A 16,662-nucleotide genomic window follows, 5' to 3' on the forward strand; every position below is an offset into this window, starting at 1 on the left:
CTACCGGCCGCGAGTTCTCGATCTCGCGTGCTCTGCGAGTTCGGAGCATCCATATCGAGTTACGCCCCGACTTGAAAATTTCGGGAAGCCTCAGAACCTCGGCGTTCCCAAAGCTCGGACTTTGTCCGGCTTCGACGTGCGTTCCTCGCCAACGCGGAGAATCCGCGATATCGATCCTCCGGAGTCCGATCGGAGTCTGGATTTTCTTTTATATCCTATTTCGAGGAGCTCTCAAAAAGACGATAATTCGAGGAATCCAAAAAAATCGGTCCTCGAGTGAATTTTCCATCAACCCCGACTTTTCTCGAGCGTCCCGGCCTGATGTTACTTTTAGATAATTTTCATATTTCGACGTTATCTTGAATTTGATTTTCGCGACTTCGACCCGCTCGCCGACCCGCGACGTCGACTCGCGGTCGGGCCGGCTTGCGCGTCGCGACGAACCGAGGAGCTTGCGAGCCTCTCCTCCGTTCTAGGGTGGCCACGTCCCGACGCCGACCGCCGTCGGGGAAGGGGAATACCGAGACGAGGGCTTTCGATCCAGTCCTGCTCGATCGCATCCGCTGACCCGTACATTTTTAAGGTACCAAGATATTTTTCACCGTGCCGTACGAGCTTTCCACGAGTGCACGAAGTGAACTTTCGCAAGGTACCGAGTAACCCTTTCAAAGAGAACAAATAAATGTTGGTTAAAACCCTAACCTCGTGCCTAAGGTACAAAATAAATTTCCCCGCCACAAAGTCACCGCTTCTCGCGGACAAAACGGATTTTCCTAAGGTACCCACTGAACTCTACTTAACATCCGATCGGACAAGACGCAGGGACAAAGCCGCCACGATGCATCCATAAACCTGTTTAACGAGCGCTGATTACCAATTAAGCCGTTTTTTCTTCCCACCTCTTGCATCTTTGGGCATCGTTTGAATTTTTTCCCGGAATAAGTAGGTCGCTCTCCGTGCAATGACGATACGAAATTAAGGTATCGACGCCTGATCGGGTTAGAGCAATCACTACCGCACGCCCTATCGAACGCCTTTTCGAGCTTCCCACCATTGTCTCGTACGTTATCCAAGAATATAATAAGAACTCTCGAATACCATTTCTTTATAATTTTGCTCCGTATATACATTTTTACGAGTTAAAATGTTGATGAATTGACAACGTATATCAATTTGTATGAATTAAAATGTTAATAAATTTACGTTCAGATGCCAGGAAAATCGAATGAAACGTGAAAAAAATAATCGATGCCCCGGTACGAGACTTCGGCGTCACGCGGCAAGGAAGGGTAAATGATAAACGTGGAAATGCATGAGCAAGCGAGAGGAAAAGTCGAAAGCGACGTCATAAATCTGCCCTCCGCGGTTCTTCGTCCCCAGGAAACGGAAGGGAAAGGAAGGGAAAGAAATGGCATGCCAAAACTAGGCGCACCGATCACGCGTGCGGACCGCACGGGTCGGTGCATCCGCCTGCACTTTACGTAACGCGCCTTCGTCGACGGAAACCCTCCTTCGCGGGAAAATACACGGTTGTATAACCGAGCACCCGTGCGAGCGACCTTCTGGACGATGGGAAGATCGTTGAAAATAATACCGACATTGCAAAAGGCACCATCGAGTCCCGAAAGAGTACAAATTCATCTTTCCGGTTCCTGCTTCCTCTTGTAGATATCAAACTTATTTTTAAACTCTAACGTATTTAATTGCTACAATTAACGGTAGAATATTTTATTCGAACTATCGGAAGAAATTGTTCATCGGGCATAAAAACATATTTCATTTAATCGAACCGAGAGGAAAATTTCTGGAGAAACGAAAGCAATTATTTCTCCGAGAGAAAAAAAAAGAATATTTTTGCTCGTTACTCGAATATCCTTATTGTTCGTACGAGATGCTCCGGCACGGAAGGAAAAACATCAACTTGACAAGAAACCGTCTTTCCGGGTAGTGACGAACGATCGTCGCGGTCGTATCTCCTGGGCGCGTGACATTTGGCGTTAAAATTCTTTTTTTATCTAAAACGGCAGCTAATAACTTTCGAATTCCAGGTATCGCTCGCGTTTAATTTCCCAGCTCACGCAAAAGAAGAAGCGGATCTCCCGTGGTCAAAGTGAAAGGTAACAGCTGGAAGAAGTACCCCGTTAAAAATTGTTCGTCATCGTTACACACTTTAGAATGTAAATATACCATACGGCTCGTGTAGATTTCTTGCTTTTGGTCCCAAAAAAACCCGAAATTTAAGGCCATAAAGGGTACAGAAAAAATCTGTTGAACCCTTTAAAAGGAAATGTCAAAATTTAGTATTTAGTAAAGCAATATTTCTGTGGTTCAACGAGATTTTTTCAAAATGAAGCGTGCCGATTTCCTCGAATCCGCGCAAATATGGTGCACCGAGGGAATCTTGTCACGTACAAGAGAGTCGTCATTACGTCACCATTTCTCTGGCAAAACCAGGCCTTGGCACGTTAAGGCGACCTCAAGGAGCTCGACATGCTCGTAAAAAGAGTCCACTCGATTTTCCGCGACGCAATATTGCTCCACCTTGCACCTTCTTTACCAATTTAAAAATCATTGCTACCGCAAAAGACCCGAAAGAAACGTTCAAAATATATTCTGTTATCGAAAACTGACTGCCAAGATACCTTCATAAATCGTTCATAATAAAAACCGTGTATAGCAGGTATTTATATATTACAGTATTTTAATCTCAAGAGATACGACTCACCCGTTAGAAGCGACGAGATGATATATATTTATAATTCAGTTTTCATGCGCACACTATCCGCAAAAACATTGGAACTGTTAAATTCTCCGAGAACACTTGCAGCGCAGCTGACAGCGTGCTGTCAAACCGCCACCGCAGCACTGCGCTCCGTGGCACTGTCGCGCCGGTCGCGCTGTCATCCTCGAAATGACAAGGAGCGCCAAGGAGCGCCAAGGAGCGCCGAGCTTAATAATAGACCGGCGACTCCCGATTGGCCAAGGCCCGGCGCGCCGAGCTCTCCGATTGGGCGGCGCGACTAGGCGCGCGCCGATCCGAGTCGGCGCGGTTCAGATGCAAGTGCACGGTTCATTCCGCGCTGCGCCTTGCAGCGAGCAGGTCGGCATGTGTCGACCTCCCGCAGAAAGGAGGCGATGCCGAGTCCTGCCGAGTCCTCGCGAGTGACACGTCGAATTTAATTTGAGAATATTAATTCACTTGCAAGGTTAAAGCATCGCATCTTCATCCGGAAGAGTGGATGACACATACCAAGGTGGTGCGGGTGTAGAAAGGGTAATCTATCTAAGAAAGGGGTACCCTGCCAAATTCTCGCGAGGGCCATCCCGAGTTTCCTGAATTTATTTTTCCTGACATCGGGAGGCGATCGAGCGTACGTAACCGTTTAAAATGGAAGACTAATTTTTATTTTGCATTTGTTAAATATATAGTTACGGTGAGATTCCAATATCCTTTCCCTTTGGTGTTTACCTTAATTTCCTGATTTCAAGGAAAGCGGGTTCACCTTTTATCGGAATTTCCTTCCGATGGTTGGCGTCACCTTGGATACTCCGATGTCTCGATCGGTTTTCGATAGCCCCGCCCAACGGGGTGGACATAAGTACGATTTACGCGAAAAGTTCGACTTGCATTCTCTCGGGGAGGTGTCGACCTTCCGGAGATTCTTCTTCGGCCTCCCCTGACAAGCCGAACACGGGACGGACGTGTTTGCGGCGTCTTCCGAAGTAAATCCAGGGAGGATTTGCGCCGAAGCCCCGAAGGAAGAACCGCTTCCTCGACCGGGATAAAATGATTAATATTTACTCGCGATCGTTCCTTACGGTGGATTAAGGCATTACGAAAGGGTCATTCCATATATGTATATCGAGACTTCAAATTATGTATAAAACTTTTATTCCAACAGGGTCCCCCTAATCGTTTAAATTTTCGGCACTTGATCATGGAGGCTCATAAGAAAGGTATCTCTAATGAGCGCATCTCCTCCAATTTCACCCGATGCAAATACTTAGCACACAAAAATCACTCGTTAACGGTTCCAACTTTCTTGAAACGTTACCTGCCCAAGGGAGCAACGCTCCGGACGAAAATAAACCTGTACACTTTTTTAAATTTATTTCCAGAGTTTCTTTCTCCGGGCACGAAAACACCGAGCCCCGTTCGCCTTGGTATGAGCAAGGTGGAAAGTGTGAATACCAAGTGTACACCGTTGAACATGAATACCTTTCCAATTATCGACATGCTATCGGTACGATCGATGCACGATCGAGAGGCATTAAGTTGTTACGAAAGGGTCATTCTATATATACATCAGAACATAAAAATATTTATTAAACTTTTCTCCAACCTGGGTGCACCAAATCAAAAATTTTCAACGGACGCTTATGGCAGCCCTAAGGAAGAACGCGATGCTCAAGGAATTACATTTTTCGACAAAAAAAAATATGTCCTTGGTTCTAGCCCAGAATAAATGCGTTTCATTTTTTTTTTTTTTTTTAATGAAATTTCATGAACATCGCGTTCTTTCTTACGGCCTCCATAATCACGTGTTCAAGTTTGAAATGATTCGGCACGCCCAATTTAGAGAAAAATTTTATAAATATCATGACGTCTCGATATATATCGAACTACCCTTTCGTAACACCTTAATGTCCGCCACTGTAAACCAGGTAAGCGAAAGTGAAAGTTCAACGATAGGCCTCGGCACGTGAAACGCTGATAAAACGATGCGGAGACTTTACATAACCTCAAAGTGGTTACCGGTAATGTCAGTGCACCAGGCCGCACCGCGAACGCGAGCGAGCCGCATTTCGGTCGCAACACGCAATTCTCGTGGCGACACATTGTGCACTCGTTATTTCGATCTGGCAGCAATTGACATTCGGTTTCTCCGCATGTCGGGTATGTCGAGAAAATCCGTATCAAAGACATTCAAGATTACTGCACTTGCTAAATTGGCAAAGCCGCGAATCCGAACTTGTCCTCGAGAAGCGGAGACTTTGAACTTGCGATTCGCGCCCCAAAATGTATTCATAGAAGTCTAATCCCAGCATTGTGCCGATCTCGACGAGCAAACCCGGAATCGAACGCACCGTTATTCCCTGCACTTTTATATTAATAAGTTTTGGCACGAGACGTCGACTCGTCATTCGGAAGAGACTTTGAACTCGCGGTCCAAAACGCTTCGAGGAACTCGAAATTGGCGAACGCGCCGAAAAGGGAAACGAGGATCGCGTTCTTCCATGTTACGCGGTACGGTGTTTACCGAGAATTCATTGGGGGTTCGGTAATATTAGTTTTCTACCTTATCGGCCGCCTACCGTGCCAGCCCTCGATCACCATAACGTGACCCAAATAGGCCAACGCTACGACTGCAAGACTCGTTACACCGGAGAGTATGGCCTGGTTTTCCGTTACCCCAAAATTGCTCCGATGTATTCGTATCGACCCTCCGGATGGTTATCCAGGTCTCCTTTGCCCTCTTCTTCCCTTGGAGAGAACTTCTAACGTGGGGAAAAAATTCTAAACGGCTACGGACAATATTTCATGATTTTACCATCGACATCGTTCCAAACCACTCCCCTTTTCCATTTCCCAAAGCTGAAGAATTACGGCAATGCGCGATACTCAAGATCGAAGGATCGATAAGATCAGCGACGTCCAATGACGAAAACGAATAGGCTGAAAGGATGAATAAGTTCCCTTCAACCAATAAAAGCGCGATACGTCCCGATCGACCCAATCACGCGCGACTCGCGTGGGACGCGAGATCGACCCCACTGGGTCGTTATCGATAATTATATTAATTAGCCAGTCGAGGTGTGGGTCGTGGAAATTTTCCCGGGTTGGCGCGAGAAAATCGCTGGCGAAACCGCGGCCTTGCCGAACTGTCTGCCGCGAGTGGCTCCACAAATAGCATGAACAACACGTGGGAATAATCTCATTCACCGTCGAGTCCTCTCTCCCTCTCTTCGTCTCCATTTCCTGGGATTGCGTAACGTGCCGCGACGTCGCGCGAAGCAGGAATCGGCGAGTGCATCTTCGATGACAAAACGATAAGGCATCGTCGTGGAGCGAGATAAGTTCTTTGCCGATGACGCCAGGAAAGGACGAACGAGGACGACCACCGGACCACCTCTTCTTACATTCGTCGGTAAACGTTTGCCTTGGCACAGCATTTGGCGACACCGGTCCAAAGTGTGCGAGCAGACGATTCCGTTTTCGCGGATTGCGCGATTTGTTGGAGCGTTAGACTTCCACTTGCGCTTGAATTTCCTGTGATTTTTTTCCTACTCACGCGTGATTTTTCCGTGATTCTGGTATACTCGGGCGTGATTTTTTTCGTAGTTCTAGTCTGCTCGTTCGTAATTTTCCTGTAGTTCTCGTCTACTCGCGCCACCTCGCGCCCCCTCGCGCCTCCTCGCGCCTCCTCGCGCCTCCTCGCGCCTCCTCGCGCCTACTCGCGCCTACTCGCGCCTCCTCGCGCCTACTCACGCGAAGAGAAACCCACTCGATCTTCTCGCTTCGCTAATGAACGGAACGGGCGTCGTTAATCGTCCCGGCGATGTGATTACTTTGTATTGTCTGAGGACAGCTGCTATCTGGGTCGTTTTTTATATTCTTCCGGGGACGATCCAACGAATTAATTTTTTTTTTCTACGACTTGTGCCTATACGTGTAAAAATTGGCAATTTTCCGGTTTAAGGGGGTTAAAGACGATGGACGCTGCCTAAAATTCTTCCGGATAAACGGCAGTCTATTCCGTAGAATGGCAAGAATTCGTAATATGAAAATATAAAATAAAATGTGGCTCAAAATGCACGTGGCGCGAAACTCGGGCAAGCTCTTTGATCAAAGGAACCTCCGCGACGAGGAAATGGAGATGAAAAGTACAGCCTCTAATTGAATAAAAATAGGATCCTTTCAATTCTGGGCAGTTGAGAATTTTCGCGAGGAACTTTGCGACCCTTTTCCGCAGATATTCGCTCGATTGGCGACAAGGAGCAATCATGGCATGCGATAACTTACGGTTTCCGAGTCTTTGGCCTTGAAGAGATGATAGTAATAGAGGCCATCGTAGCCTTTGATGAGATGAAGGAAGCTGCCGCCCTTCGAGTCCTGCAAGGCTGGCGGAACCATCTGCGGCTTCGACGAGCCGTTCAGGAGGTGTCTGAACAAAGGCTGCTCCTTGTAATTCGTGTATGCAGAAATGCAGCCAGAAGCCACCAACAAGTTCACCTAAAATGCCAAAATACCCGAAATTCAAACGCTTACTTCAACGAGGCGGAATATAACGAGTGAGCCAAAACGCGTAAAACTGACAAACAGCTCACTAAATCGCCGTATGGGAACAACAAACAAAATTCCTCGCCGGGTCCTCTTTATCCGGCGGAATTTACGAGTATGCTGGGATGCCCGCGAAAAGTGCCACTTAAAGCGTAATGCATGTTGCAACCGCTGACATACTGCGATATAGTAATCTCGAATTAAAGAGGAATACCGCGAGTCATAAAGTGCTCGGTTTACTTGGACGTGCGTCGTAATCACGCTTCTGCGTTTATGTCTCGGTTCTTCGCTTAATAAAAACAAGGAAACAGAAAAATGGAAAACCTTGAAATTGACCCGCCACTCGGGACGCCATTTCAAATTCACGAAGTAAACGATTTCCTACGTAATTGCATTATGCTCCATGTAAAAGAAGAAGATTACTTCGACTGTAAAAAAAAAACTCTTCTAGGAAATCTGAAAAATTCAGGAAAAAATATTGTATACTAAAATATTAATTTAACTCGCGATCGCGGGCCTTTGCCATTTTTTGAAGACGCTAAATTAAGAGCGCTGAAATTATTAATTAAAAATTATGCGTAAGAAAAATATATTGAGTGCAACTCTAAAAAAAAAATATTGAAAGTGCATCGATAAAGAACGTCTCCTTGAAAGTCAGTTCTTAGTTGGTCGAATCGATTAAAATTCCCCTTTTACGTCTGAAAAATGGCGATAGGGCAAAAAATGTCCTCACCGACGAAACGAACGAGCCGCCTTGACAAGAGCGCATTTCCATTTCTCTTCATTTTTCCTCTATCCGTGACATTTAGAGCGTCTCCTAGGCGAAGGTGCCTAGCACAAACGGTGTTGTTTACCCGCCTTATCCATAGGTGACTCGGCGATATAACGTTCTTATCACAAAAAGAGGTATACAGGCCACGCACGAGGCCGCGGCCATTTCCACGGCGATCGCCGGGGTACGGGTAGCAAAAGTTAAGAAATTTCGTTGCTCCACATTAATCAGTAGTCCCCGAAGTAATAGGAATAATGCAACTTGTCGCGTGACGCGATCTCTACGTTCGTGCGCGGTGATTCCATCTTTCCTGGCGAACCTCGTTACGGGTGATCATGTGATGTCCGTAAAATTAGCCCCAACTTTCCCCGAAAATTAAATATTTTTCTTGTACCAAATTGTACTCACTTTGTATCGTGTTGTATCGTTGAAACAATTATCCCAACTTCAATAATTAATTAACAAATTAAAAAAAAAAACTGTTTTTTGAACTAGCCCCCTCTTGATCGAAAACCGATATTTATCGGCGGGTACGGGCAGGTACGAGCGGGGACGAACGGATGAAGTTTTAGATTTTCGAAAAAAAACAAATTATTTTCTTGATATAACTTTCTTTTTAAGTTTTCTAAAAATGTATTATATTTATATAATTTTTTTCAAAGGTACTATTTTTGGTACAATTAGCACAATCCGGTACAACTAAAAAAATATGGAATTTCGACAAAGTAGGGGCTAGCTCAAAAACTTGGAACAAAGTGTTAGGAAAAAAATGAATTTTTCTTTACGTCACTCACGATGCACTCGCAAGCCCCCTGCAAGTGCATCCTCCGCTGCGTTTCCCGTGATTCACGGACTTCAGCCGACATGCGCGCGTGCATCGATTGCATTCTCCGAACTGTGCCGCGAAATCCGGCGGCGTGTTAATTATTATTCGTGGTGATTACGGGACGGCGATTGCAGGCCACGCCGAATTATTGCTATTTCGGCGATTTCTGGGACTGCGCAATCAAGTTATCACGAGAGCCCGATATCGGTGCGAGGAGGTTGACGTTTTTATTTCACTAATGTAATCCCTCTAATTGTAAGCTTGAATGCTTAAAAAAAGACGTAACTTTATAAGATATTAAAAAATAATGACTAACCCGCGTTATTAATTTCTTGCACGAGCCTATTCATTTTCCAACCCAATTTCACGAAAATTCTAACGTCATCGAAACAAAGTTATTTGAAGATTTATTTTAAATGTATACCAATTCACCTTCAAAACGCCACATATATAATTTCACTACTCTACTCAAAGTGTACGAATTTTAAGAATATTATTAACATCGTAAAGTGAGACTTAACTCGTTTTAAGTAGAACGTAAATAAATCGAAGGCTGGACATAAAGAATGAAATAGGACCAAAAAGGGTTCTACTTAGGTTCGAAATAGGGGTGAATTTTTACCTGGATTTGTTCAACGGCATCGTTGCGCAAAAAAGGCCGAGGAAAACGTACGAATGTGGCGATCGAAGAGAATAGGTCTCGTGGAACAAGAAAGTGGGAACTCCCCGAAGAATGCCGAGGCATTATTTCGTGAGCCGATTGCGCAAGTGGCCATTATCAAGCTCGGTAAGAAATACGATGCACACACGGAAAGGAGATAAAAGAGAAAATAAAAAACCGCAAACCGATCTTAGTATGCGTTCGTAGTCATCTCGAGGGGCGACGTGCCGGACCTCGTTACCCTTCTAAGGTGAAAGGTTTTCCTCGGAAATCCTTGCGAGCGTATTTGCAATACATGCCTCTTTTTCGTCTTTTTTTTTTCTACAAACGTGCAGACGTTTCACGAGAAGCATACGAATCACTACATGGCTACAAGACATTAATAACTCGTTACGATCCGTATGAACAATGTTTTGAAATAATAGAATGGAATTTAGAATTTAAAATGTAGAATATCGTTCGTATGAAAAATCCCCTCGTACGTGCATTACTCGATGCATTCATCCAGGATCCCGGTTCGTACTCGCGGGAGCCCTAATCCATGCATGCCTGCACAAAGCTGCGTATTTCTTCGGCACGTGATACGAGACACGCGGCACTGCATGTGCAAGTGCAGCAGTTATCGCAAGTATTCTCCTTCCAAGGATAAGGAAAGGAAGATACGTCTTATCGTTCCATAATTAAAAGGGTTCCCGCCTCCGCGATCAAATTCTAATCAGCCGTTAAAAGGTGCCGCTGAGCGATGATCATTCCCGGCAGATTTGTCTACAAAGTCTCGGAAAATTCATCACTAATTTACGTTTATCGCGGAAACTGTTAAGAGAATTCTCGAGAAGCAAGCGAGCAAAAACGACGACGCGGTGCATCGAGGTACTACTTCCCGGTCCGTAACTCAATCCGTGCAAGTGCAGTCGTAATGCATCCCGAGGGTTCTACAGCGTGATTTTTCAGTTTTTCGGATACACCTTATCTCCAGGTATCAAGAGATTCGTTAACGTCAATCTTATCGCGACGATCTACTCGATAACGCGATCGCGTCAATGACGCTCCCACTTGTCTACAAACGGAAAGTGCACCTAATAAAATTATGCCTTGCACTGAATTTATAAATTTACATAAGAATGGAATTATCTGATTAATTGCGATTCCATTTTAAATAAAAAATCCAACGGGGCCTTGACATGCTAAGCTTAAAGTTCTTCCATTGTGCCGGGGGAAAAAAAAAACTGACATATATTTCGTCTAGTGTTTTTTTTTTTCTCGTAAGTGGAAAACCTGCAAATCTGCTGATTTTCCAGGATGAATGTCCGATTCGGCAGGGAGACGCCAATGAAAAGCAACGCTCTATTGAACTTGATAGACCACCTCGTTATCGGGTTCGAAATAATGCGTAATTACCTACGCCTCGCTAATTGCCTAACCAGGCCGCTATCTCGCACCTTAACGCACCCAACGACGAGCAAACTCGGTCTTGGTCTTGCAGAAAGTGAGAAGGAGCAAGAATTAAACCTGATCGTATTTGCGAGACCAAGACCGAGCCCTGAATCTGACCATGCATACAAGACCACGGCTCCAAAACCAATATCAATCTTGCTCGTTTGCCCTTCTTGCAAAACAAGACCAAGAGCTACAATTGACCGTATCTGCAAGATCAAGTCCAAGGCCGACCTCTCGCATGACCGATCTCGCCTCAAGGCCTCACCTGCTCGGAAATCCCACGCTTCTTGATCTCGCTGATGATCCAGGGCAACATAGGACCGCTGAATCTGCGATCCATGGCCGTGAAGCCGAGATAATCCACGGGAACGAGCTTCATCGTGGATTATCCCCTTCGACCTTCGACCTAGCAATGGATGTCGAGCGCTTTCGGGCCACTCCCTTCTTCGATTTTCACATTTTCATCCGATGGAGGACCAGCTGTGAGACCAGCTGATCGGCCGACGGTGCAGCCACCTCGAAAAGTCCTGGATTTTCTCTTCGGATCCTCGCTCCCGAGTCCAGCCTAGGAACAAAATAGTCACGATTTAATGGAGGTGCTTGAGAGAAACTTAATAGCCCTGTTATCGGCAACACCTCGCAATTGCATTGGCCAATCACCGATGACGTTTACGTCTTACTTTTTTTTTCCTCAGAGGTCGTGAAACTCTTCCGACCCCTCCCTTCTCCCGCATTTTTTGGTGCAAAGAAAAACTCACGCGGTATCCTCCCAGGAGATTCTCTGCATTTTTATGTTAATTTATGAATACTTAGCTTTAGGAATGTCTAACACTTGAATAATCGAAAAAAAAAAGTTGGGCTTTTTTCTCCTTTTCGCGATTATGTCAATGTAGAAATGTTCAACCATTCGATGATTGAGAAAAAGACGATTTTCTTTCCGAATAATTTTAAAGGCTCTGATGATTTTGGTGGATCGATAGGGTACCTCGTGACGGGACGTTTTCGATGACAAGGACAGACCCGAGGAGGAAGGAACAACCTCGATTCCGAGCACGGCACCTTTGAACTCAGTCACGGGGACTTCTTCAAGACAACGTTCTCCTGATGATGCACGACCCATTTTTCATGAGGCGGCATAATTATCTTTGGTACCCTTGAGTCACGATGTACTTGACATAAACCGAGACAATGAGAGAGGCCGCGAGATTTTGAATGCAAGGAGAGAACCAACTCGGCCGCGTCCGATGTGCATTTTCGTTTAAAAATACGACACCATCGAGCACGGACGCCCTAAGGTTGCCGAAAGTGTCATCCAAAAATGGCACTAGTTAACGAGAAGGGAAAAAAATACAACAACGGAAAAGCCTTCGTTCCCGGTAATAATATTATTCAACGTTCACGTAATGCTCGCAGGGACAGCTCTCGATTTTACTTTCATGAACCGATCTTTATGCCACCGAGTACGAATATTCAAGGTCGACGGGATGGAAGATCCTGCACTCGAGTCGATAAATGATCGCATCGTTGCATCGTTGTTATCGTTGTATGCAAATTTGGAGAAATTTGGAGAAATTTGGAGAAATTTGTCGAGCTACTCGGCCGAGTTGAATCGAAAGCCTGCACGCGGGACGGACGGACCTCGAGAAGGATGGAAGAAATCGGCAGCGATCTACATCGGGAACTTCTCCAGATGATTGGATTACGTCGGAGCGAACGGATGCAGAACCGCTCCGCGTCCTTGGACCGTTCTCTGCACCAGTCCGGTTCTCGATTACACCCACAGGACGTCATCGGTTCCGTTCGTGCACCGAACCGGAGTAAACCGCGATCCAGCCTCGCGCGTATTTCATTTCTCTCAAGTTAATCGTTAATAAACGGCTTTACGCGTTTACCATGTTTCTCTCGACTTTGCTCGTCCTCCGGAAGTTTAGAGCCAAATACCCTCGAACGAGAAACTCGCAGCGTGGATATCCTTTCACTTGATCTATATCCTGGACGAAATGATAATCCATCGTGAAAGCGGTGCCCAACGGAGCACAAAGTTGGACGGTGCGATTACGTTCTTATCGTAGGCGAAAAATTTTAAAAGGAAAAACTCGTAATTAGTTATAGGCACGGACGTCACGCTCGTCATCGTTAAATTCTAATAAGTAAAACTGTAAAATATGTTTGAAATACCCACCCCTTGACTGTCGATTGCGATATAACAAATGTATTTTGGAAAATGAGTTTTTCGCCTTTGACGAGAACTGGCCGTTCGAGCGAGAATAGAACCCGTTTCGCAGATATTCAACGCTAACGAAGCATTTCGGGGGGGGAACGGTAGACTAAAAGGAGAGGAAAGAAACGCACGGTCGTAATAAAAGGAAATGTATTCACGCCATCCGTTGCGTCTGGGCGCAAAGGGGATGGAAGAGAAAACGGAAAACCTCTAAGCGTTCCAACTCGAAGAAACGAACCTCCGAAACGCCAACAAAAGCCAGACGGTAAACAACATTGACTTATTCCAGCATGCGAATGATAAATATTAATGGGTCATCCCGAACGAACGACCGACCCAAGAGATCTCTCCTGGAAAAACTGGTAATACGTCCGTCGCAACGAGCGCGTGGCAATAAGAGTACCTCATGCGAGAAAATTATGCAAAACATCTCCATTATTTACACCTGTCCGTGCCTCCCCTTCCTCGAGAAATATTCATTTCGGATGGGAATCTAACGTCAACATTGGTGGGCATTCCGATTTCTGGAAAAGAGAAGAAAAAGTGAAAGAAAGGAATTCAAGGATCGTCCCAACGAGTGACCTCATCGGTCGATGCTGCAAATAAGGTAGAGAGTGCATTCCTTTACGGTAAGGTTAGGTTTTGAGGCCCTTTGTGACATAACCCAGAAAAGGACGAAGTAACCCTTTTTGGCGAAAGTTGGAGAAAAGCGCTCGTTTTGCAAAACATTAAAATGGGAAGACTCACCGGGGTGGCTGTCTGCTCTTATCGAGGAATTTGCGGAAGATTTGGATACACAAAACGGAACGACCGCATACGCACTTCCCGGAGTCGCGATCTATCAGGCGTCGACGTTATTGGAATCCTCGGCAGCGGGCAGGCCGTTCGCCGGCAGAATTTCTCACATCCTTACACCCGTGGTCGCAGTCCTCCGCGAGAAGAGCTCGGAAATCGACTCAAAACCGAGAGAAGAGCGGAGAAACCACGGGACGCTGCCAGACGCGACAGCTGAGCAAGCATGCCATTTTACGACTGACGTTCATTAAAGTGTCAGTCGGTCCAACCGGCCCAACGGCTTTCGCGACGCGAACGACCTTGTCTCGCGCTTCCGAGATAGCTCGAAAGAGCTGGCTTCCCTTAATGGCCCGAAACGGCACTTGACACTTTCGAGGAAGCACTCGAGGCCGTCCTAACTCTTCGAAACGCGGGCAATTACTGGAAAACCGTTTTCTTCGGTTATGGATCGTTTCTCCAGCTGGCGCCGCAGCGCCATCTTGCAGCGGTCCGCGAAACTACGAAACGAAATGACGCGGCCGCGAAATAATGGTACAGAAGGGATCGAACAAGATCGAATGACTGTAAGGAATTTTAACAAGTTGTAAAGTGGAAGTATAATTCTGCTTGATTTTCGCATCTCTCGTTCAAATTCTGGAATGTAGAATTTTACTGCTCTTGTAGAATCGAGACGAAGGATTCATTTTCCGGGTAAGTAGGGACTTTTTGAAGATGCCCCAATTTGTCTCAAATTATTGATGAAATTTTACCCGCAACATATAGTAGCGTCATGAAAACGGAATTGATTACTTTTTAGTTACCGAGACGTACAAAGCTTTTCTAATTTCATGTACATTTAGTTTTAGGTACTACTTTTATTTTACAACCTTATCGAACCGAAGAGAACTACAGCCACGACATGAAGGAGCACAATTTTCCACAATTATTAAATAACAAGCTGCTGAAGGCAGCTCGTGGTGAAAAAGTCGATACGGTACCTGTATGGATAATGAGACAAGCGGGACGATATTTGCCAGAGTTCAGAGAATTTCGTACAAAACATGATTTCTTTTCTATTTGTCAAACACCAACATTGGCATGTGAAGTTACGTTACAGCCAATTAAGCGATTTCAATTAGATGCAAGCATTATATTCTCTGATATCTTAGTAATTCCTCAAGCTATGGGATTGACCGTCGAAATGAGGCCAGGAGTTGTAAGTTACCGCTAACGCGCTTTACGTTATGTTATTAACTTGTTTTTTTGTTCGGATTTAGGATAATTTTTGTATTAACGATTGTACGCATTGAAATACTTTCTAATATTTACAGGGTCCCGTGCTTCCTCGACCACTTGTACTTCCGGCAGATATGTCTAGATTAAGAAAGCCTAACGTCAATGAAGATCTTGGCTATGTGGGCGAAGCCATAACTCTTACTCGTCAATCTCTTCAGGGAAAAGTACCACTTATTGGTTTTACCGGAGCACCTGTAAGCACTGAATTATAAATGGAGAATAATTGAAAATTGTTTGATAATTGTTCCTCCATTTTTCATAATGAAATTACAATTTGTAGTAGGTTTTTGGGAGTCAGTTCCTTCTCTGGTAGAAATTTTGATCTCTACTAAAATCGCACATTAATTTTAGTGGACGCTAATGAGCTACATGGTCCAAGGAAGCGGCAGCTCAACGATGGCACAAGCTCGCTCTTGGCTGTACAAATATCCAGAAGCTTCCCATAAACTTTTACAGATGATTACGGATGTAGTCATTGAATACCTTGTAATGCAAGTGACTGCTGGAGCCCAAGTGCGTCTCATTATATTTTCAATATTTTGTATTTACTAATAGTTACTTACTGTCATACTTAATTTCAGGTATTGCAAGTTTTTGAAAGTCATGCCGACTATTTTGACGATATTTTATTTGAGGAATTCTCCTTAAAATACTTCAAGCAAATTAGTGAAGGAGTAAGAAAACAAGTGAAAGAGAAAAATCTTCCTGAAGTTCCGATGGTAAATTTACAAGGAACATTCTGTTCTTTTTCCAAGCCTGGTTGAGTTCATTACAAAGTAATGTGCAATAATTTTTTTCAGATCGCATTTCCAAAAGGTGCAACATTGACTTCGTTAGAAGTTTTGGCAAAACTCGAACTGTATGAAGTCATTGGGCTCGATTGGACCATTGATCCTGTCCTAGCTAGGAGTCGGTTGGGTCCTAATGTCACTTTACAAGGAAATCTGGATCCCTGTGCATTATACGCTTCCGAGGTATGAAACTTAAAGAAGTCATTTCAAGTCATTTCAAGGCACTTCAAGACGTTACTTAAAGAGTTCATTTATCACTTTAAAACTTGTAAACTCTGATAGAGTTTTATTTTCACCAAACATGCTTGTCTAACGGCACAATAAATATATAAACATATAATAACATACAACATATTTTCAGGACAAAGTGTACGAGTACGCAAGAAAAATGGTGAAGGCATTTGGAAAGGATCGATACATCGCCAACTTGGGACATGGTATTCTTCCAGATATACCGATTAAATCGGTAGAAGCATTTATACGAGGAGTGCACTCGGTTTGAAATTCCAACTTACACAATTAAAAATATGTACAAAACAGATTGTCAAAATAAAAATTATACATTGTTTACAAATGATAGAGAGTGTCCTTAGAATTAAACT

General features: G+C 44.6%; 2 protein-coding genes across 4 annotated transcripts in view; one reads left to right on the top strand and one right to left on the bottom strand.

Moving 5' to 3' along the window:
- Window positions 1-14,177, bottom strand: part of LOC105694503 (TBC1 domain family member 4) — a 29,842-nt gene extending 15,665 nt beyond the window's left edge. The window contains exons 1-3 of one of the 3 annotated variants that reach the window (XM_012415230.2): window positions 13,947-14,177; window positions 11,244-11,543; window positions 7,025-7,234 (exon numbers count right to left, since the gene is read on the bottom strand). In XM_012415230.2, coding sequence (XP_012270653.1) covers window positions 7,025-7,234; window positions 11,244-11,357 — 324 coding nt within the window. In that variant the 5' untranslated portion in view covers window positions 11,358-11,543; window positions 13,947-14,177. Of the gene's footprint in view, window positions 1-2,725; window positions 2,911-7,024; window positions 7,235-11,243; window positions 11,544-13,946 lie in introns of those variants that run through there. The other 2 variants (XM_023431774.1, XM_012415232.2) reach the window with 2 other exon arrangements.
- A 326-nt stretch (window positions 14,178-14,503) lies between these two features.
- On the top strand, window positions 14,504-16,634 carry LOC105694505 (uroporphyrinogen decarboxylase). Its single transcript, XM_012415235.2, has 7 exons — window positions 14,504-14,684; window positions 14,834-15,189; window positions 15,305-15,463; window positions 15,621-15,782; window positions 15,851-15,988; window positions 16,070-16,243; window positions 16,422-16,634. The coding sequence occupies exons 2-7, from the start codon at window positions 14,893-14,895 to the stop codon at window positions 16,560-16,562; spliced, it is 1,071 nt and encodes a 356-aa protein (XP_012270658.1). The 5' UTR covers window positions 14,504-14,684; window positions 14,834-14,892; the 3' UTR covers window positions 16,563-16,634.
- Window positions 16,635-16,662: the final 28 nt, after the last annotated feature.

Source organism: Orussus abietinus, unplaced genomic scaffold (assembly GCF_000612105.2).
Source record: "Orussus abietinus isolate OABI.00-Male unplaced genomic scaffold, Oabi_2.0 scaffold80, whole genome shotgun sequence".
Lineage (NCBI taxonomy): Eukaryota > Metazoa > Arthropoda > Insecta > Hymenoptera > Orussidae > Orussus > Orussus abietinus.